Source organism: Thermobia domestica, chromosome 6 (assembly GCF_964235325.1).
Source record: "Thermobia domestica chromosome 6, izTheDome1.hap1.1, whole genome shotgun sequence".
In the NCBI taxonomy this organism is placed as follows: Eukaryota; Metazoa; Arthropoda; class Insecta; order Zygentoma; family Lepismatidae; genus Thermobia; species Thermobia domestica.
In genome coordinates, this window is record NC_137459.1 from 49,333,694 (window position 1) to 49,357,309 (window position 23,616).

At 34.6% G+C, this 23,616-nt stretch overlaps 1 protein-coding gene across 17 annotated transcripts in view; it reads left to right on the plus strand.

Annotated features, from left to right (window-relative positions):
• RhoGAPp190 (Rho GTPase-activating protein 190) overlaps window positions 1-23,616 on the plus strand; it is a 301,937-nt gene that overhangs the window by 211,128 nt on the left and 67,193 nt on the right. For 12 of the 17 annotated variants that reach the window (XM_081761621.1, XM_081761611.1, XM_081761622.1 and 9 more), the window contains 3 exons: window positions 822-947; window positions 16,247-16,291; window positions 21,740-21,879. In XM_081761621.1, the coding sequence (XP_081617747.1) occupies window positions 822-947; window positions 16,247-16,291; window positions 21,740-21,879 (311 nt within the window). The remainder of the gene's footprint in view (window positions 1-821; window positions 948-16,246; window positions 16,292-21,739; window positions 21,880-23,616) is intronic. The other 5 variants (XM_081761612.1, XM_081761619.1, XM_081761623.1 and 2 more) reach the window with 2 other exon arrangements.

Consider the following 23,616-nt stretch of genomic DNA (forward strand, 5'->3'; position numbering starts at 1 on the left):
ACATTTACACTATAAAACTGTATTTAGATTGTCTGAAGAAACTAAGATGATAGGAAGTAAGTGTAAATAAATTCTCAATACGATTGATACGTTCTTACAAGTGTAAAGGGAACAGAAACGGAATAGTATAGGACAAAGTGTAGCAAAAAGAGTGCCAAAGAAAAGTGATATGGTAGTATTGTTGGATCATCTATTTCAGTGTAGGTCAGTGATGGGCAAACTGCGGACCACAGGGAGTCCTTCCCTCTTAAACGGTTCTATCCGGCCCGAGACATCACTTCAAATCTGACGAACGAAAAGAAGAGTAGAATTATTTTGAAGTGCTATTTTAGAAATAGACTATACATTTTAACTTCATTTCAGAGAACCAGAGTATCCCAGTTCGAACGAGGTCATGAGAAACTTCAGTCATTAATAGGGCTTAATATTATTACAAAGATGGTGTAAAATGTACTATTGTTTTTAATAGTTGGCTCGCCTAAAATTTTGTTCTTTCCTCTTCGGCCCTCTCCTTAGAAAGTTTGCTCATCACTGGTATAGATTATCTAGTTTCTTATTCAGTTCCCGTACATATACCATTTTTCATTTTTTTTTTCAGTAAACATAGTAGGTCATTATATCCTGTATGTAAAATAGCTTTACAATGGCTTTTATAAATGACAAAAGATTTTTAAAATATTAATTATGTGCATAATTTAACGACTAGCTCGTAGTGAACGAGAAACATACTTCGACTATTGAGAGCTTTGTATACATTTCTGTATGTGCTAACAATTGCAGAAATTGACTTTGTTCTTCATGTTGAATTGTTCATTATTTAGGGTTTCAGGTGTATCCCCCACCCACAACTCCCCCTGAGCCAGCACCTCCTGATAACCCTCCACGTCGATTGGTGAAAGCCACAACTCTGCCAACGGGGTCACACACAAGTCTGGATGAGATTACATGTAACTTACCTTTCACTGTGTTCACAGCATGATCAGTGTTTAGAATTTAGAATGCTTCTCTCTCCCTCCCAGAAAGCATTGCTGTTACATGTAGCATGTGGCTCGTGTGTGCCATTCAACTCGTCTTTGTTTTCGTTTCTCGTTTTCTTCCATTCTTCTTTCTGTGATCACAATCAAAAATAAATTCATTACATTGGTTCAGCGTGATAAAATAATAATAATAAAAACATTAAATAGCTGCTGCTCGCTTTGCTATCCCCTTTGTTAAAAACGTGTTAGTTGTTATATTTTCTTAACGAAAACTCGTGTTATAGTCCTCAATGTTGGTGTGAAGCTCAGATGTGACGATGAAAATGATTATTTGCTATTAACTTCTCGTAATATTACCTACTACTACAATTTACGTTAGTCAATGAAGAAAGAAAAAATACACTTCTGCTCTTACGTGTGGCTTTAATTGTATTGGTATGCTTCTAAGTGTAGATGCCTGATAAATTACATGTGCGGTTAATGTGAGTGTTGAAATGTTTTGAAAATTTCATTAAATCATTTAGTTGATCACATAAAAATATTTCAGATAGTATTGGTATTACAACTGTAAATAAATAAAATTGAAATTGTATTTTTCTACAAACTTGATACAGAAGCATAAAGAAAAAAAAGAACTGATTTATTTATTCGCTTTGTTGTTGTCTCTTGTGGAACGAGTAGATGAATCTTTCTTGGGGTTACAAAATAATGATAATTTTGTTTTTACCTATTTTATCCACTATTTTTAAGAGATCTTTTATTCACAATAGTAAATAAAGGATAACGCTCCCTGCTCATGGCCGTAAATCACTAAAAAGTAGCACTTTCGGGAACACAGTTCTCATTTTCAGCTGACCTGAGTCTGAATAAATTTAAAAGGTAAAAACATGTAGGAAGGTGAAAGGATAATATTGGTCATTCGAAGTGAACAAACCACTTCACGTCCACGAACTCTATGATGAATGAACCTACGTTAAATACTATGAAGATAGTTACTATTGTTGAGAAACTTGTTCGGAGTTCAGATGGATACACCAAGAATAAAGTTCAGCAAGGAACTTGAAGAAAATGATACGCTCTATTTTCTGTATATTACTATAAAAAGACATGCAAATGGATTTGTTATTTCAGTATATCACAAACCTTCTACCGGGATCAAATATGCTAACTTTTATATTATCACACTCTTGGCTTCAGGAGACGAATACCCGGAGAATATATATGCCGTTTTACTCTTAGGCCTTCCTGAGGACCATATTGAGAATCTCATAAAAATAGGACAGGCAAAATTGTTTCTAAAAGTCTTCATTAATCGAATGGTACAAACAGGTTTAGCAAGAACTTTGTCTTGCGTTCGACAAAAACCTTGATTACAATGGAGAAATGGATTGGATCCCTTTGGTTCTGCATGTGTCTTCAAAGATAAAGAAAATACTACAAAAATATAGCAGTATCGTTTCAGAAGTTTCCCCAAAATCAACTGGTAAGTACCTAACTTCAAATCTTACTTCACCAATTATTATTTATTTAATGGGGTTTAGAATGTCACTTGCCAGTATGTTAAACTTTATATAGGTACTAAAAAGAAAAAGTACCAGAACAGCTGAATATGTTCGCGCTACTAAGACTGTAAGCCCGCAGCAATTATCTGGGATGTCTTTACACTTTAAGCAAAATACATATTATATTGTGAATGTGCGCGTAATGGAAAAAACAAAAATACGAATTAACGTGAAATTAAGGAGTGTTTTTACACTCATAAATTTAATCTTGAACTCAATCTGGACAAAGGGGAGAATTCATCAAATATGGAATGACCTTTTTATTACGTACTGCCGCCGGTTGATAAGAAAAGAACATCATAGAGTTTAACGTAGGTTTATTCGCCATAGTGTTCTTGTACGTGAAGTGCTTTGTCTACTTGGAATCATTTTTATCGTCTTACCTTCCCACATGTTCTTACCTTTTAAACTTTTTTTTTTTTTTTTTTTTTTTTTTTTTAACTTATGCCAGCTGAAGATGAAAGCTGTCCCTCGAAAGTGCTACTGTTTTGTGATTTATAGTGGTGAATATGAAGCATTATCTTTTACTTGCTATTGCCACTATTACCATTGCTCGCAATCTGTAGATCTTTCATTCGTTTACTTGACGGCGATCTTATTCGAGATTAAATGACATTGGATAATTTTCATTTTAAGGCTATTATGTACTGTCACTATTTTAGAAATGAGATAAATTTATGTTCCCTCTTGGGGCTGAAATAATATTGCACTCTGCCACATTTTATGAAATCAGTTTTATAATTTAGAAAAGAATACTGTTAATCATATTTTTATATTAGTATACATGTTATATCGAAAGTAGCGCACTTAAATGTGATGAAGCGAAAGATAATATAAATGTACAGCTTTATGAAAAAGATAAATTTATCATTGATAATGCAATTAGGTTATGCCCTGGATATTAAAGGAGATCTTGGTAAATGCAAATGAGTGATGAATAACAGTGGGAATGATGAAATGGAAGATAATTTTAATACACTACATCAACTCGTGCACACAGTGTTTCTCGCATATCAACATGGTTCGACTGCAGTACAAATATCTAGATCCTGTGCCCTGTAATTGTGGATCTTCTGTTACTGAGTTCCAGTAGCTTCCAATGATATTATTGAGACAGAATATTGTTTATGCATCATAGAATAGAGAGAATTTCCAAGCACGATAATTGGTTTGGCAAGTTCAGTTTCAGTATGTAAGTTCTTTACCACACAAAATTAAGGTACAGACAAACCATGTCCCCATTTTCCTTCTTTTATCTAAAATATTTCAAAGATCATAGGAATCGTATTACTTTTTTGCGCAGTTTTCGAGTAAGTAAACTAGTCATGTGTATTGAGTTGGTGTTCATTCTATGGTCAACTCATTGTCCAAGCCTGCAATGCGTTATTAAGTTGAGTTTTTTTTTTTTTTTTTTTTTTTTTTTTTTTGACAAGGCGTATATCTACATAAAAAAGAATCTATTTCACTAGTAGTAATTTCTAATTACACAGAGAAATCTTCGTGTTTTTGGGATCACGCAAGTGGGACTCAGAAAATTGTTTTGTTAGTCCGTTACTCCACACAATAACTATTGAACGGAAACAAATTTTTGAATTCTGTTTTCTGTAATAAATAGCTAGAGCGATTGTCTCGGCCTAGTTTGCTGATAGAGTCAATTCATTAAAACGTTAACGGAGACCTGAACCGTGCGTTATTCCACACAATAACCCTTCAGTGAAAGCAAATTTTTGAATTCTGTTTGTTGCAATAGATACCTGGAGTAGTAATCCCGGCCGAGTTCGTTAATGAAGTCAATCCGTTAACACATTAACGGGTAACGGCAACTTTAACCCGCCCATTACTACACACGATAACTTGAACGAAAGCGAATTTTTGAGTTCTGTTTCCTTAAATAGATAACAAGAACGATTATATCGGCCGAGTTCGTTAATGGATTAAACCTGTTAACATCTTCACGGGTAATTTACTTTAACGGTGGCTATCTTGTCACATATCCCATATGCATAAGGTTGCGTGATCCTCTTTACTGTCTTCAGCAGAGTTTATTATTTTATGTTTTGCAATATTTTGAAATATATGGAAAAATGGTATGGGGCGTTAGGACTGGTGAACACCCTCAAGAATTAGTGGTGGAAATTTCTACTGTAAATTCAGTTCCATCCTTTTTTATAGCAAACACTGACGTAATGAATAATTCCGATTGTGTTAAAAAGAGCTGTGGAAAGTTAATAGATGGTATAAAAGCTCAGTATCTACATCTCACGTTCAGTGATGTTTAGAATGGTAAGAACTCCCTTCCAATTAAATAGCGTTCCTGGCTGTAGTGCGTGAGATTCTGATTCGATATCTGATGGAGGCTCTTGTGGTTCCGATCTAACGTTAAAAAGGTCGATGTCTCATGTAGGTTCGGTGCTCAAACGGGATGTTAACAACCCGCATAAACAAACAAGAAATTAACGACTGTCTGCTATAATAATACGAATCAAATGTAGTGCACTTCCCGTGCACAAACCAAACTACTCACGTATGGCACAATATATGAGTAATTAGCAAAGACTTACGGTTAGTAGTCTCTGTTACAGTTTTGGCAATATATTATTTATTGAATAAGAAGATCCAATATATTTCAGTTAAAAATGTTCTTGTAGGCTTTATATCTGGAGAACTACATACAGTGTAGCCGAACTCAAACGATCAGTTAACTCAGTATGATGTGCTTATTCCGTAGAAAGTAGGAAAACTTGATTTAGGGGCCGTTCAAAAATTTTTGTGGTCCCTGATGCAAAAGATCCAATATATTTCAATCATTTTTTTACACCTTATATCTCAAGAACTACATATAGTGTAGCCAAACCCAAACTATCAGTTAACTCAGTATGATGCGCTTATTCCGTAGAAAATACGGAAACTCGATTTAGGGGTCGTTAAAAAATTTTGTATCCCCTGATCCAAAAGCTAATTATTGGCCAAGATCGCAATCTTTTGATCCATTTTTGGTTTTCCTAAAATTCTTGGTTTATAATTATCATTATCATGTATTATTAAATGTTTGCTTTGGTCAAATTTCATTCTCACTTAAGATATACGTAGTTCTAAAGCTAGAAAGAACGCTATTCAGATGAGCAGTTTTGTTTGTGCAATAAAACTCAAACTGCACTGGATGATCGGAACCGATTAGATGCGGTGAGATAATAAATTATCCTTTCGCGTTGCATTGCTGCAAACAAAAGAACCATATACTGATTTTCCGCTGCTGAGCGTGCACGGTTGTCTAGTGTAGTGTGACCTTAACAGGGAAATTGAACTTAATTGTATTTAAGTGCACTCGTAATTACGGAAAATTTCCCAGCTTTGTTGTGCAATTTAGTGGAAGTTTGTGTTTATTTATGCCCCGCCACTTCTTCGTGTCGTTACCAATGGTCACTTTAATCTTCAGGCAACTTGCGTCTATTAGTTTAAGAAACTGCGATCTCATTAACTTCTTAATACAGTTTTGAGAGTACTTTATCAGCTGCTGGTTACAGCTACAGTAGTGGCTTACCACAAACCTATCATTCAACTCAGGAGACACATTTTGAATAGAATAACTGGAGACCTATGAAACCTTCTTTTACGAGACAGATTTTGAAATAAAAGTGTCAGATCAGAGTGGCACACATAGTGAAACTGCTTTGCATTAGAGTAGAATTTAATGGGTAGTACCTAGCAGGTAATTTTTTTCAAGACTGCATCATTCTCAAATCCTAATGAATGAAATGCACGAAAGTAAGCTTTGCACTTTAGTTGTAGAAACAGAGTAGTAAGTTAAATAATATGAATCAAATAGCGTGCATCGGAATGTATACTGCTTTTTTGGTTAATAGGAAATGAAAGATCGGTGATAGATCAAAACGTATTAGCATATAATGACAAATTGGTGTTTAGTAATGCCCTGATAATAATATATATAGTATGTTAACATTCATAGTAATATTTCTGCTGATGATATGCACTAACTAGAGAAAAGTTACAAGTGGAAATATGAGTTTATGATTCAGAATCCTAATTAATCCAAAATTAAGTTGATTTACACGAATACAATACATATATTTACTTTGGATTGAAGTGCCATGTCAGTTGACAAAGCACACACACTATTTTAACATGTACTACTGTCATTGTAAAATAGGTTATTCTGTTATTCTGTTTATCTGCTTTGTATCAAAAAGCATTGGAGAAACTCTTGCGCGTCAGATTAAGTTTCCTTGACAAATTATGAAATGTGTTAATGAAAGTTTTAAACAAAAATTTCTATCCCAAATTAGAATTGATAAGATTAATTTTCAGAAATATATTATGCCTAATCCTAAATTTTGAGTAGTTTCCTGCTAATTAAACCACTAATTCCAAGCCACTGGCCATAACTACTCAGCTAGCCATAATTATAACGACAACTTATTTGCATCTGCATATTCGGTTGTATCATAATTTAATCTCTGGGTAGTTGAGCTAACTCTATTTCTTTTGATAAAGTAACATCTTTTCAATTTAATTTAATTTGTTTTCCGCCTTAGGTATGTACACTACGAGAAAGGCTTAGGTCGTCAGTAAAAATCGAACTCATAACTATGTGTGCTAAAGGCGGACGTTCTGTTCTGTCATTTCTAGGTTAGAGATATTTTCCAGAAGCGCTTGTAGTTTTGTGATACGTGTATTTAATTCATACAAATCAAAGTTACTCTTCATAGGTAGTAATATTGCAAGTACGTGTACTAATTAATGTTAAAAACTTGCTGCACTGTAGGTTCAAAATTCAAAACAAAAGACATTCAAAATTCAACTAAAGCTAATATTTTATGCAGTGAGTGTAGAAATTTAGTATGCCAAATATCAAGTATGGTTTCATTATTTAGATAAATTAGTATTTGAAAAACCTAGTCTTGTATGAAAGACTCATATACAATGTATACATACAATCAATAACTATTATGTTATAAGAACCAAAAATCGAAAGAAGAAAATAATATTGAAGTAGTTTTAGTGAATTTATTCCTATGTAGCTCTGACACCACGCTTAGATTTTTGATTTTGTAACCCGAATGGTATATTTCTCATTATTTTGTGTTCATTTTCTCGCACTAACTGCGATTTATTATTTGCGCTTAATATTACACGGTTTTTATTCGCGCTTGTTGTATTTACTCGATTGATCACACGTGCTATTTATTGTATTTAAAAGGGAAAAAAAGCTTACACTTGTGGCTCGTGGAAGCTGGTATTCTTTTTCCCATAGCCCGCAAAATTTGTAACAACATTGTAGTGTAATTGCTTATTAATTACTGATTTCGTATCTTGTTCCTCAGTCCTTTATCTTGTGTTCTAACTTTTTCATTGTTAACCTTACGTATTATAGTAAACCCTGTGACACATTTCCTTTTGTCTCAAATACACAACTTAAAGAAGTTAAAAGTTTTTCCAATATGATACCTTATCAACACTTTCCCTCAAGGAAGAAAGGATGAATGAATGAACTTCGTTTTAGGGGCATCTTCTCTTCATTTGTTTCTAGAGTTTATAAACAATATGAAATATGTTCAGATAATTTCCTCGATTCACACATGTCCAAGCTTGTTGGAGCTCTCACATATATGTACTTGAACTGTTCGGTTATTATTACTGTTTTCTCTTCCTATATGTGCAATGTTTACGAAGATTTTGTAAATTACTATATCTTTGCTTCTAAACTCGACTCAAACGTGAGAGTGTAATCATGAGCATTTGATAATATAATGGAATGTGCAGTACCTCTTCCATACCTTTTCCATGAGTGCTGTCGCAAAGAACTATGGAAGACCAATATTTTGAAATATATACTTTAACGTTGTACATTCATGCTATAGTGACTGTACTATCCGTTATTGCACTACAGAACATAGTAATAACTTGTCTTTGGATTTCATTTACAAGTGAAAGAAGGTGACTAACTTAACTGTAACTGTAGCGGTCCTTTTTTTATCGCTTGTACCTTTAAAAAAAATGATCTTATTTTGACTACAGGTTTCGCATTTTGCTTCCAATAACGTTTTCTTCCTTTCTAAAGTATTATAGAAAGCAGTCTGTTTCTAGTATCATATACTTTAGATACAGTAAAGAATTTTCAGAAGATAAATAAATAAATAAATAAAAGATTGTGTTACATTCGGATAACCCAATGCTAATGATTTTCATAACATTTTCGTAATAATATGAAATTCCTTGATCAGGTTTGAAACAATTTAATTTGGTCCAGAACTTTTCGATTTTCGTGTCTCCTTATGGTTGCTTTTGCTTATTGACAGAAGATTTTGCACACTTCATTTGTAATCATTATTAATCTTATAAGATTTTCTGTATATTATTTCATTGCTCATATTTCCGGATTCCAAAATCTTCACTCTCTTTCAAAAACTATTTATTAGATTTCTCTGTATTTACCTTCTGCTACGGATTAATATATATATATAAACGTTTTAGGATTTTTTTAAAAAAAAAATCTATCCTCATTTACCAATAATAAGTATGTTTTCCGTTCCTTGGTTACATGTAACTTTCGTGATTCAACATGTCGAACGTGTCGACTTCTTATTGTTATAATGTTGCGTTGAAGATTTCTCGACTTCTGATTACGTGCGACAACTTCATTCATGGTAATTATCAGGCAGGGGACAAAACACGTAGTTTACATCCAACGCGTAAATATATGAACAGTCTGTTTAAAAGATCTGAAAGGAAATATACACGTAAGCTCTATCTTCGCGTATACGTTAAATAGTCTTATTATCAAGGCCTGTAACAGACGGGACTTATTGATTCTGTATGATGTATATATAGAAGACTCATGGATTCTGTATATGGAAAGACTACATATTTCAAACAACACTTCCTTACAAGATCGGTGTTTGTTTGTAATTTCATTGTAAAGTACACGAGAGCAACCAATGAGAGTATAATGATACCAGAGTATTTCAGTGTCGGTTTGATTATCTGAATAGTGTGTATATAGTGCAAACAAGTTGTTAATTCTAAATTTTGTTTTCGACTGATAAATATATTTTTAGTTACTCTTTAATAGACAAGACTATTCCATTATTTTATTATTATTATTATTAAATATGATTTAAGACAAAATATTATGACAAAGACATGTAATCAGAGACAATCCACTTTTTGAACATAGGTAAACAGAGGTTCAGTCTTTCTGGAACATTTAGTTGTTGATATTTAATTTGTATAATATATATATATACAGGGTGGGCCATTTTAATTAATCCACGGAAATATCTGAAAAATGATAAAACAGAAGAAATTTTTTAAGTACACGTTATATATTGCTAAGGGGGAAAACCAATTCCGCCAAAAGTACCCCTCCCCGCCCCCCCTAAATGGGGGTAACGGGGAGTAACTTTGAAATGTCAAATGGGAACATGGGTCGAGTAATACCTCGTTCGAAAGATCTTGGAAAACTAAGTAACGCTGTACCAAAAGATATTTCATATTGTGCACCAGTTTCAAAATGGCCGCCATGATATGGTTCGGAAACTCCAGTACCCGTAGTATGAAAACCATAAAAGGTAAATGAATGGAACAAAATTGAAATACGTAAATATCATAGGGCATATCGAATGATGTAATCCCTGTGATCCCAGTGGCCTCCCTGAAGGGGTCTTGTGGGCTAACTTCAAAATTTCAATGTCCGACCGGACAACGGTTCGGGCGTACGCTTGACCTACCCAATGCTGTTTAGAAGGCAGACTTCATGCATAGAGAATTGGTGCACTAAGTTAACGCGGATGGCCACAGTTACATTTTGATTAACTATTAGCATGCATGTCATATTGTGAGCTTGAGGGACGAAACGGTGTGTACGTATATCCCCGAAATGCTTTCTGAATAACCAGCACTCATTGCATAAAAGTTTCTCTTTTTTTAGTCGCTACAGCGTCATCCTTACAAACAAATGTTTCAACCACACCATACCTATTTGTAAGGTTAGCCTTAATTTACGAATTAAAGTAGAGTTCTCGTTTGAACTTTCACTTTACTTTCCACCCCACTTACATACAGAGCGCAGGGAGCGATTATTTTGCAGGACTTGGATTTCTCTCTATACAGTATGGCAATTTTACTCTAATATTTTTATCTCTGTTGTATTATTCTCGAGCCTTGGAACGCCTCCGTGGTTTTCTTATTTAATTTTCGTTATTTTCATTTATGTCTAACCGTATTCATACTATGGGCACTAGACGTTTTCTTAGACACAGTCACCATGTCTTTGCGATCATTTTGAAAACGGTGTCTCATGTCGAAAATTTTCTTACAGAAGCTGTTTGATATTAATTTGTCTATGTAACGTGATGTTACTCGCTTCAAGCTGCTATTTGAAATTTTCAAGTTGGCCCCGGATACCTTTCAGTTGGCCCTTGGAGTCACCCCGACAACACCTCTCGATGTGCCTTACGTCAGTTAGCTACTCCAGTTTTTCTTTTGTTGATTTATCTCCAATCGCTTTCATACTACGGGTACTAAACCTTTTCTCTGACACGGATACTATGTTTCGGCGGCCTTTTGAGAACACTGCCATTTCACATCAATCGTTTTCTCCTGCAATATGTTAGATTTTGCAAGATTTTTCGAACGAGGTACCACTCGACTCATGTTACTATTTGAAATTTTGAAGTTAGCCCAAAAGACCCTTTTAGGGAGGCCATTGGGATCACAGGGACCACACCGTTTGATATGCCCTATGATATTTACGTATTTCAATTTTGTTCCATTCATTTACCTTCCATGGTTTTCACACTACGGGTACTGGAGTTTCCGAACCATATTATGGCGGCCATTTTGAAACCGGTGCACAATATGGAACATCTTTTGGTACAGCGTTACTAAGTTTTCCAAGACCTTTCGAACGAGGTATTACTCGACCCATGTTCCCATTTGACATTTCAAAGTTACCCCCCGTTACCCCCATTTAGGGGGGGCGAGGAGGGGTACTTTTGGCGGAATTGGGTTTCCCCCTTAGCAATATATAACGTGTACTTGAAACATTTCTTCTATGTTATATCATTTTTCAGATATTTCCGTGGATTAATTAAAATGGCCCACCCTGTATATATATATATATATATATATATATATATATATATATATATATATATATATATATATATATATATATATATATATATATATATATATATATATATATATATATATTTGTGTGTGGGGGGGGAGAGAGAGAGAGAGAGAAAAGAGAAGAAAGAGTTGCCTCATCATATTTTCAAAAATGGACTGACTTCTGGTTCTGCCACTAAAATTAATCGACTTTTCTGTGGATACTTGTTAAAGTGTTCATATTGAAATATGTTGAATATTAAGAGTATTTTCTTTTTATGTATATATAATGATCCTGTATCTTCTTGGAATACACAGGTGTTGTCCTAGTAAGGAAAGATACCCTTACCGATATTTTTCTGATCGTCTTTCCGTGAAGACTGGTCATTGAATGATGTAATCCCAAAAACTAAGATAAGCTTAAGGCAGAAAGAAGCTAGTAATCTAAATTAAATGAATCCTTTGCTTTATCTTTAGGTTGTGTTTCTTGTTTATAACTTTCTTTGTTCCCAGAATGCGAGCTTCCAGAGTGACGTTACCCACAGATCTTACCAATTGTGTTACTGGAGCCAATAAATTCTATGAAGAATAAAATAAATAAAATAGTAATTACTTACGAAGCAGTTTTAAAGGAAAAAAAAAAGATCTAGTCGTAACACAACAATATAAGTTACATTTATATACTTTCCCGATTCCAATGCAAATAATTGAAATATAGTTTCTGTTTAATGTACTTGTACATTTGTGTTCGAAAGTGCCAATTAACTTTCAGATGGGTGAGCTGATTTCAGGGCAGTTTTTGTGGCGTCAAAGAAAACGTGATTTAATTTAATATAAAGAAAAATGCATTATGTATAGTCTGTTCTGTTAATTCATAAATTACTACACGGAAGGAATTTCAGTAAAAGCTACCCATTTTTGACCCAAAGGAATCAACTGATTCATAATATGGACAGGCCATCGTCAAAAAGTGAATCCTCGTCTTGTTTTACCAGGTTATATCATAAAATAAGTATCGCTGTTCAGAGAACTCTGGAGATGTAACCATTTGGCAGAATACAACCAAAGTTAGTAGGAGTGTATTTGGGAACACGCAGAAGCGATTGGTGTAGAAAACAAAATTAGTTTCAATTTTCGCCACTAGAGGTACTTGTGGCGCTGTACAACACCTAGTAAGTACAGCGTGGAAGAAAAATGACACTAGTGATGCTAACTAGAAAGGCTGTAATTATCTCTCCTGTGGGTCTCGTGGCATTGATTATCAATGCCATTAACACTCCGTGGTCAGTGGCGGATTTACGGGGGCTTTTGGGCTGAAGTTCCTCGGGACGAACATCAGCATCTGCGGGACGCAATTGATATTTTATTGTTGCCTTGTAAGGATACCAATGCAGCACTTTGCGAAAAATTTTCCACTCAGTTGCATAGAGCATGTTCAGATGTTTCAACACTGCCTTCGCAGTTACCACGCCACTGTTACTCACGGATTTCTCCACGACGGCATGGATTTCTCCACGAACATTTTGAACTTCTTTCTGTGTTACACTCTTGCGACCTCTTCCTGGTCTCAACCCTAACATGTTGGTCTCCTCAAACTTACACGGGACCACGACGTAACCCCTATCATCGGAGCTATTCACGAATGGTACCAGCATCATTGTTCAACGTATAGTAAAGTTTTACTAACAAGCATCTTTCTAGCAACTTTAGTACCATGGTTTCTTTCTTGGTACCCCATTCGTAACCTGGTCTTGAACTGCACAACAACTTAGGTGCTTATTCACGCCTGCATGTGTTTCAGTGAGACGGGTTCGAGCCTCACTATGTGCCAAAAGTGAACTGCTCTAACCTTGTTAATGTCCGTCTTCCCACATTCTTTGCCTTCTGATCAAAGGGTCCCGGGATCGATTCCGGTAAAGACACATGAGTCGGATTCTATCTTAACCTGTAGGTCCCGTCCTTAGAACATCATCACCATCTCGCCATGAGTTTTCCTTGCCCAGGGACCTTCTCGTCAAAGATTGCTTTCAGACAGAGTTCCACATCACCATCTTCGCCTTTAATACATCACTACACCATGGGGTTATTAATTGGAGTACCAATCAATGCCACGCGTCGCACAGGGGGCATTATTATGCCTTCCTTTCAGTAAACATCAATAATATCATTTTCTTCCATACTGCACTTACCGTACTTAACATTGAACAGCAACACAATAGACTCTGGAAGTGAGATTTGACACTAATCTTTTCCACGAATTTTGTGGGGAGCTTGAAGTTTATGAGCACAGGAAAGACTAATATTTAAGTTCGTTTTTGTAAGATATGCAAGAATTTTAAGGGAACGCTTAAGCCCAAAAGCCCCCATCCCTTAAATCCGCCACTGACCACGGAGTATTAATAGCATTGGTAATCAATGCCACAGACTCACAGGAGAGGAAATTATAGCCTTTCTTATCATTTAGCATCACTACTGTCGTTTTTCTTCCACACTGCACTTACTTGGCGTTGTACAGCGCCACAATTACCTCTGGTGGCGAAAATTGGAACTAATTTTGTTTCCTACACCAATCGCTTCTGCATGGGCCCAAATATACTCTTAACAAGTTTAGTTGCATCCTGTCAAGTGGTTACGTCTCTAGAGTTCTCTGAACAGCGATACTTATTTTGTGATAACCTGGTATGTTTTGCTAATAACTAACTTGGAATCGAATAGACTGATTTGATTCATGTAAGAAGAACGAACTGTTTGGTTGTTTTCGAAACTATACTAAAATTCTAACGTGTATTACGAAGTGACTCGGGAAAGTATGTAATATGTTTATGACATGAGTACACGAGTGTTTAGGTTTTTCGCTTGTAAATGTTGTGATATCTTGGACTCGCAATGTTTTAGTTAAATTACTCGTATTACATGACTTGTGTAACATTTACTTTTTGAGAATGATCATTTCTAGCCACAGATATCTGGAATTAATAGCTATCAAACAAGCATTTCTGTATGATATCACGTTCAAGTTAGTAAAGTTTGTGCTTATATTCCTACCATTACCTCGACAATGCACTCCTATATGAGCAAGAGAGAGGGAGAGGAGAAAAAGATGATGCTGAGCAAAAAATTTCCTTTTAAATCTTGATATCATAGAGATAAGATATGTTTGAAATCTGTGGCATGACATTTACACTCGAGGAATACTATGTCAATACGCACAGTTTATATATATATATATATATATATATATATATATATATATATATATATATATATAAAATATACACTACCGCTCAAAAGTTTTCGAATACCCCGGATTTTTGTAAGCATTTACTGTGATTCTATTATTTTGGCACGAGAACTCTACCGCCTGCATCAGATGTACTCCTGCATAAACTATAGAATTTGACGACAGTTGAATTGAGGTCTGAGAGATACAGCAGACGATATGTCAATTTACAGTTCTTAAAATTGAAACCAAAAAAAAGACAATTTGATACACATATTAAGTACAAACAACAGTGTGGAAGATGAGGCAAGATATTAGTTTTGTTTCGAAAGTATAGACATAGTGGGTCAATGCAGGTTTCAAAAATTTGAAAGAGAAAGTAGTTTCCCAAATTCTGCAGTTATCTGTAGTTTATGGATACGCTGGTTTTAAAAAAGCTGACATCCTTCTCTGTTCAGTTGTCGCTCAGAGGAAGCGTATATGTAATGCTCGTTAGTATTTCAACGAGCAACAATGGAGCATACGATACCATCGGAAGCACGTTTCAAAGTATGGCATTTTTGACGTTTTAAACGTTAGCATATCAACAAGTTATAAAGAACTGCAAAGTTTGGAAAGCTACTTTCTCTTTCAAATTTTTGTCGCTACATTGACTCTCTATGTCTATACTTTCGAAACAAAACTAATATCTTGCCTTACCTTCCACATTTTTGTTTATACTATGCAATATCCAAATTGTGTTTTTCGGTTTCAGTTGTAATAATTATGATTTGAGATATCATCTGCAGTACTTCTCAGACCTTAATTCAACTGTCGTCAAATTTGATGCTATTATAGAGCAGGAGTACTTCTCATGCAGGGCGGTAAAGTTCTCGTGCCAAAATAATAGGATCACAGTAGTTGCTTCCAAAAATCTGCGGTGTTCGAAAACTTTTGAGCAGTACTGTATATATATATATATATATATATATATATATATATATATATATATATATATATATATATATATATATATAATATGTACGTGTCGAATTCAAATCAGCTATCATTCACCTGTATGTAAATGTGTGCTACAATACTTACACTGTGCTTTAAACGACTTCGTGTTTCTATTTCTGTGTTGTAATGTTTGCATGTCCTGCAGGCATTTTCATTTTCCAATGGTTAAACAATTTTTTTTTCTTTCTTTGTAATTTAGAAACAGAATCAATGTGGATGTTGAAGGCACGATTTCTTATATATAAGTCAATGTTAATAACAAAGAGTAACACGAATTTTACGACGGTTAAAGTTTAACTGAAGTTGGGCTTTTAATAAAATTTACATTCTGAAGACCTCCTTTTTTCTTTCTTTAGCTGACATCAGTGGTTCTCGGGAATCATTGGCCACTCGTGATTCAGGTGAAATATTTTATTCAGTGTCATGCTTGTGTTGTGGAGAAAATAAAAGAGAAAGTAGATAGATGTGTCAGCATTTTGTGTGCAACTAAATATTTTTTTTCTGTTTATTTAATACTTACTTACTGTAGCCTTGTTTAATGAGATGTTACAATGCATGATGCTTTGTTACTATTATTATTATTAATTCAGAAGATAAAATTTTACTTACAATCATGCTTTAAAAAAAATTGGCCACCCTTTCTTTAAAAATCTATCTCCTTTCACTTCCATATGGAATCAGGAGTCGATCATTTCTTCCTCTTTCGGGTCTTTATTATGTGATTAATAAGATATTATATGTTTAGGAGAACTGTGGCTCAATGGTAGAATGCTTGCGTTTGGTGTTAAGGATCACTGGTTGGATATCAGCTCGTGAGAGTTTGTGTGTGGTAGACATCATCATGTTCGTGGGTTTTCTCAGTGTTTTCCCGTTGCTTCTTGCATTATTCTACCAGTTCTTCCATAACTAATGAGTTTTATTGGTATTCCGTCGCCTTTAGCTTTCAGTGTGTACTCAAGGAAGGTAGTAGCTAAAAATTAATATAATGCAATACAATTATGAGTGTGTCACAGTAGCTCACTGTTACAGCACTCACTTCTGGTGTGAGAGGTCTCCTGGTTCAATTCCCGGCTACAGGAATTTGTGGTGGACAGCATCGTGTCAGTTGTTTTTTTCCCCAGGGTCTTCCGTTTCCTCCTACATTGTCATTCCATTAACTTTTTCATAATCATTCACTTTCATTAAGCGGGGTGCACGGTGGCTCAGTGGTAGAGCGCTTACCTCTGCTGTGTAGGGTCCCTGGTTCGATCGCTGGCCAAGTAAGTTTGTGGTGGACAACATCGTGCCCGTGTGTTTTCTTGGTACTCCCGTTTCCTCCCACTTTTCATTCCACCAATTCTTCCATAATCATTCACTTGCTTTAATCGTCCGTCTCCCTTAGCCTAACAGGCATAATAGTGGGACGTTAAACTTGAAATATTTCATTTTATTTTTTCCACTAATTCTTCCATCGTCATTCACTTGCTTTGATTTGTGGTGGACAAACACCGTGTGCGTGGGTTTCCTCGGGGTTATCCCGTTTCCTCCCACTTTCTTCATTCCACCATTTCATTCATTACTCATCATCACCGTCTCCTTTAGCCTAACCGGCATAACCGTGGGACGTAAAAACTCAAAAGATTTCAAAGATTTCACTTGCTTTAACCATTGTCCCCCTTAGCCTAAAGGGTATACTTGTGGGATATTTAACTGAAAGATTTCACTTCATTTTCATTTCATACTTCCATTAGTCATCCATCTCCTTTATCTTAAACAGCATAATCATGAGATATAAAAATTGATATTTCATTCCATTTCGAGTATGAATAAAAGATTTTTCAAAGAATTGAGTGGCCAAGTTCTTTTCCCCTTATTGAACGTTATTGTATGGATGTATTTTCAAACGCTCGACATTATTGGTGATAAATTTGCAGTTTAGATTAATGTACTTCGTGTACTGAGATGTGAATCCCAGTTGAGAACTCAGCTTCTGATAAACATATTGTAGAGTAAAGGCTATTTGTATGGCCCTCTCGTACTGTAAACGTGTCGTCCTTGCCTTTGCTTCTGGAAACTTAGGATCTATTCTTGCCAGCAGTATGTGTAAGTGAAAAGGAGCGATAAAATAAAATAAAACGTCTACACGTCGTGTTACAAACTGGATTAGCAAGGCAAGGCAAGGACTAGAAGATGCATTAAGATGGAATGATATGATTCTGAACACATCTTAAGCTGTTTTGCACTTAATATTCTTTTTATTATACCTTACGTCAGGGTTGTGATCGGTGTATTTATGTTATTTACGTTTTTTTTTCTTTCGTAAACTTCTCGTATAGTTTTACGATTAGATTATTTTTCATCTATGTAAACAGTATCCTCTTGAACATGGTAGATTCGTACGACCAGAGAGAAGATACTATTTTTGTATAGTGGTTTGCAGCACCTTTTAGGCGTCAACACAATATTATTTCATTTCGTAATTTCTATATGAATACTGGGGCCGCGGTGGCTCAGTGGTAGAGCGTTCATCTCTGGTATCTGGGGTCCCTGGTTCGACCCCAGCTCGCGTCAAGTGAGGTTAGTGGTGGACAAATACCGTGTGCGTGGGTTTTCTCAGGGTTCTCCCGTTTCCCTTCACTTTCTTCATGCCACCATTTCCTTCATTTCTCATAATCACCATCTCCTTTAGCCTAGCCGGTACAATCGTGAGACGTAAAACTGAAAGATTTCGTTTTTTCTATCAGAGTATTCATCATATTGTCCTACGTGTGTTACTGATGTGTGAATCTCAGTAGAAAAATGATAATCGTATATTTAGGAGCTAAAGAGGAGTCAGCTAATTTTTGTAATGAAATAAAACAACAATAAAATGGTTGTATTCATACTACAACGAAAATGGTACTCTGGCAAGGGAGGTATTGGGATAAAGGTACTACTGTAAGGTGTGTTCGAGTGATATATTTTTAGTATCTCCGATGATACTAAAAATAATAATGAACCGCTTCCTGGAAATAAGGGTTTATACAAAAGTACTATCTACACTTCATTTATATATTATCCATTACTACTTATTTAGTCTTGAGATCTTAATTTTTCCGCTGTGATTAATTTAGTTTAGTGACAAAGATCATTGAAAAGACAGGTTACCTGTAACTAGCTGTTAGTAATTATAAGGTTTTGTCAGGCCTACTTTCTCTTCCTTTGCGTATAATAGATAGATATAAAATTACTAAGTGAGAGAGATCAGTTCCTTGTATTTTTTTCCCTAATAGATTTCTAGATGAAATTGTTCCATTAACATTTTAGTTCTCATCTGTTGGTTGATGATTTAGTATATTTAGAAAGAGGAAAATTTGCATGCGTTGTAATTTTGAGAAGCATGATGATGGTTAAAAAAAAAATGGTGCATTTTGTAATATGTGCTACACAGCTACTCATACAGTAGGTTTTGAGATAGAATCATAAGTTTAGAAAGTCGATAACGTATTAATAAATTTGATGACAAAACTATTTATTCTAGAGCAAGGAACGTCAAGAAATAAAGAATGTTTTCTTGCTTGATTTCTGTTAAAAGTATTTTGGTATATATAACCTACCATATAACACAGTGGTAAAAGCAGCTCATATTTGTAACGCATGTACTGAGGTAACATTGTCTTTGAGGGATAACGATGACATTGAATTATGATCTTTGTTCAGCTCCTTCCAAGAAATTATTTTCCACAAAAAGAAACCAGTGTGATTTTACTCCTTTATTTCCGTTGTCGTAATTCATTCATCTGTTTTCGTACATATATATAGTAGGCAACTTTGTTGTGGCTTTAGTTAAAAAAAAAAAAAAAAATTCTATAAATATTTGTTTTCACCTTACATATTACACCAGACAGAGTTGCATTCAAAAATTCTGTTGTAAGTATTCGGTCATTAACACAGTTCGTTAATTCCTCGAGCAAGAGCAGTATTATTAGTTTTTAATGAACTATACATTCCTATAATGCAAAGAATAATAATTGGATTCTGTTATACGAGCTGTAAAACGTTCTAAAAGTACTTTTTCGAGTAGGGTAGAAATTACGAACTTATAGACAATACTCGAGAAATGCACATTTTAATATATATAAATGGTGAATACTCTTATCCTGTTTGTATTGTATGCCGCTGAATACAAAGCGCATGTAAAAGTATGGAAAAGTAATCTTATATTCGTACATGGCATGTGATATTGAAGAAAAAGGCACAATAACAACAAAAAAATAAGTGAAATGTTAATTGTTATGTTAACTACATTGAATTGTAGAATCGGCAGAAAAACTGTATATCTACCCCATATGTGTATTTATATTTGTTAAGAGAATGGACCAATGTAAGTAAGATTTTTGCAGATGCACAGAATTGCGTTTCTCATATAAGTGAGAATTTAACTCTAATTATTTTTTTCGTTCCGACATGATTGCCGGAAAAACGCAAATAGGATTGGTTAGTGATATGTTAGTATTCAAAGTGTTTAAGGTTCTAAGTTTTTTTTTATTATTATTTATTTATTTATTGTGCTAAAGCGTACAGTTAGTGGAGGTAGTAAATTTGTGTTTCCAGTAATATCTGACTTGAATTTGTATTATTACTGAAGGAACAACGTGATTTTTAATTTTGTTTTCTTTTCTTTCTTTTTTCTTCTTTGTAAATAATCGAATCATGAATAAAAAACAAGCACAAAGTAATAGTCACTGCCCCAAACTTAGTTTTTTTTTTTTTTTTTTTTTTTCGTAACAGCAGTGAGTATTATAGTACTTATAGCAACATTATATTAAGAAATTTTTGACATTCTGGAAATTCTCGGTTGTTCTGGATATAAACCTGAATTTAGTGGTAGGGTTATGAAAATTCAATTAAAATATTGCCGTCCTCCGTTGGGGGACCATATCAGGTAAGGTAGTGGTTTTATGCTTGGTTTATTCATATTTGAGTAATTATTATTTAAAAAGAAGAAAAAAAGAATACAACCTGACCGTGTCTCTTGACTTAACCCCTTAACATAAAAGCTCGACTATATTCGAGCTTTAAATTTTTACAAATATATAGATAGATAGATAGTATATTCTGGTATGATCACTGTTGAACTGTACAAAGTTTAAAAGCTCGAAAATGAATGTTTGTCCACGTTTCTGACGAGTATATTCGAGGTTTCATTAAAAATAATTTCATTGTTGCCATTAGATTTGTCCTTAAGTAATAATAGAATTTAGCAATTAAAAATAAGTTGAAAGTTGAAACACTCTTTCAGAAATAATCGGTATGTTAAGGGGTTAATAGCATTGGAATTGAACTCGAATTAGTTGCCTACCTAAGATAAGGGCAAAAACTGTGAAGGCTCAACATAAAATCAGGGGGCACAGTGGCTCCAGTGCTAGAGCGGTTATCTTTGGTGCGTGGGTTTCCTGGTTCGATTCCCGGCCATGTAAGTTTGTGGTGGACAACAGCGTGCCCGTAGGTTTTCTCTGAGTCCTTTCCTCCCACTTTCTCATTTCGCCAATTATTCTATCGTCATTCACGTTCCTTAATCATTGTCTCCCTTAGCTTAAACGGCATATTCATGGGGCGTTAAAGTGAAAGATTTCATTTTTACAACTTAAAATCGCATGATGGTGAAAGTAAAATTAGATATAGAAGTTGTAATATATATGAATTTAATAATGTTGGTCCTTATTATTTTAATACAGATGGATAAATGTAATCCGTAATTGTAGAAAATATTTATGTTTTTAATGTAAAATTTTAATTTATTTAAGATTGCAGAGCATGAAATAGTAATTTCAATGTGTTTATTTTCAACAATTTGAATATGAAATTAAATAATAAATTTTAATTTTTAGGATGGGTTGATGACTCCGTGTTTTTACACCGCACCGACCGGGAAGAGGAGATGTGGTATGGTCAGCATGCATTTACAACAGGAAGACGACACATATCATCATCAAAAACAAGGCCAAAGGGAAGCAGCCAAACTCTAAAAGTAAGTTAAATTTGGGAAACATTTTTTTTTTTTTTTTTTTTAGTTCAGATATATATATATATTTTCAATATATTAAGGTGAAGGCTTAATAATAAATATGGGAAAGCTTCCTTTACTGTTGCACGATAGACGTTCCAGAACAAGAAAACGTATACAGAGTAAATTAAGTGTTGCTGTAATGAGAAGTGTATATGCTTATATTAATAGTTTTGTTTCAGAAACCTACATTTGTCGAAAAGCACTGAACTTACAATGAAGAAACATCTCGGACCCAAACGTAACGCATGCGTTGAAAGAACTTAGTTATCTTTGTGTTTCAGGTAAAATCATGTATGTTTATTCTTGATTTAAATTCCAGTAATACGTCATGTAATGTTATCTTCATCGTGGCCAAGTGGTTTAACGTTTCTGGTCTTTCGCGCAGGAGGCTTTGGTTCAGTTCAGGTTGAAGTAAATCTAGTAACATGTGACTTTATGTTAACTGTAGATACACAAACCTCGGTACTGAAAAGAGACTTACACTCGAAACAAACAAACATAAAAAGTGGCATTTTGAAATGAAGAACCGAATCAAGAGTGATACACTTAAAGCAAAATATAACATTGACACTTTGTGTCTATAAGAAATCGAAGTTCAACGTTGCACGCATGTTTTTGACTGTACTTATATGAGATGAATCGATAGAACATATGTAGATATGTTATTAAGTTCAGTTTATGTATTATAAGAAAGAAAGAAAGCCAACTTAGGGAAATTTGGGAAGAACTTGAGGAGGAGGGGCTGACGACTGCATCGCAAATTCATTCGAGGATGTTGAAAAGTTATTATATTAAACGCTTATACGTCCTACTTTCACTGTTACTTACCTTTGACACTAAGATTCTCCAGTTCATAACGGATTATGGAGTCAGTCTATTTTAGAAAGCTAAGAATTTTGTTTCTGAATGAAACACCAGTGAGTGTCAAAGAAGAGAGGCAGCCAGTGGCGAGTTTAGTAGACGTATTTCTCATACTGTGTTCTCTCCACTTCTTGAATAAGTAATAAGAACGGTGGCGAATTTTTTGAAGCTCCTATTGGGCGATATTTTTGCAGTGTAACCTAGTGTAAGTTAATTATTCAGTTAGTACTAAAAGCGATGATTAAATCATTAAAAGAAATTTTGTCTATGTGCACTGTTTGACTCCTGTATTTATTGTAAGCGATTACTGAAGTGATATTATTCACTAAACAGTCTTAGATCATATGTTTACCGTTCAGATGTCGGTGTTGTTTGGTTTCCATTGATGGTTGCACGTAATTAATTACGTTAATTAATTTCTCTAAAATAATTTCATATCGTCCGGACGATTAGAGGAGCAGTTTGCCTCTGTATTGAATTTTGATTGAAAACATAATGACATTTTCCATAGATTGGAAATTCGTTGTTTCAGATTCAAAGATCTGGCTAAAGGAATGTAGGTTTTTGCTATTGGTGTGATGTACAATTGTAGAAGATTTGTGATTAGCAACTGACTAAAAGTTAAAAAGGAAGGCCTATACGCAGTAATCAGCAAAAGTCATTCCTCAGAACTTTAGAATGATTGGTCGAGTTTAATATGTTTTGGTGTGCTATATATTTCAAATAGCACTATTCATATAAGACTACTTCTTGGTGCCTGAAATGTTCCATCATGAGTGTCGACGTGCATGAAAAGAAACAGGCAGAAATTTGTAGGCGTGGAATACCAGTTTCTTT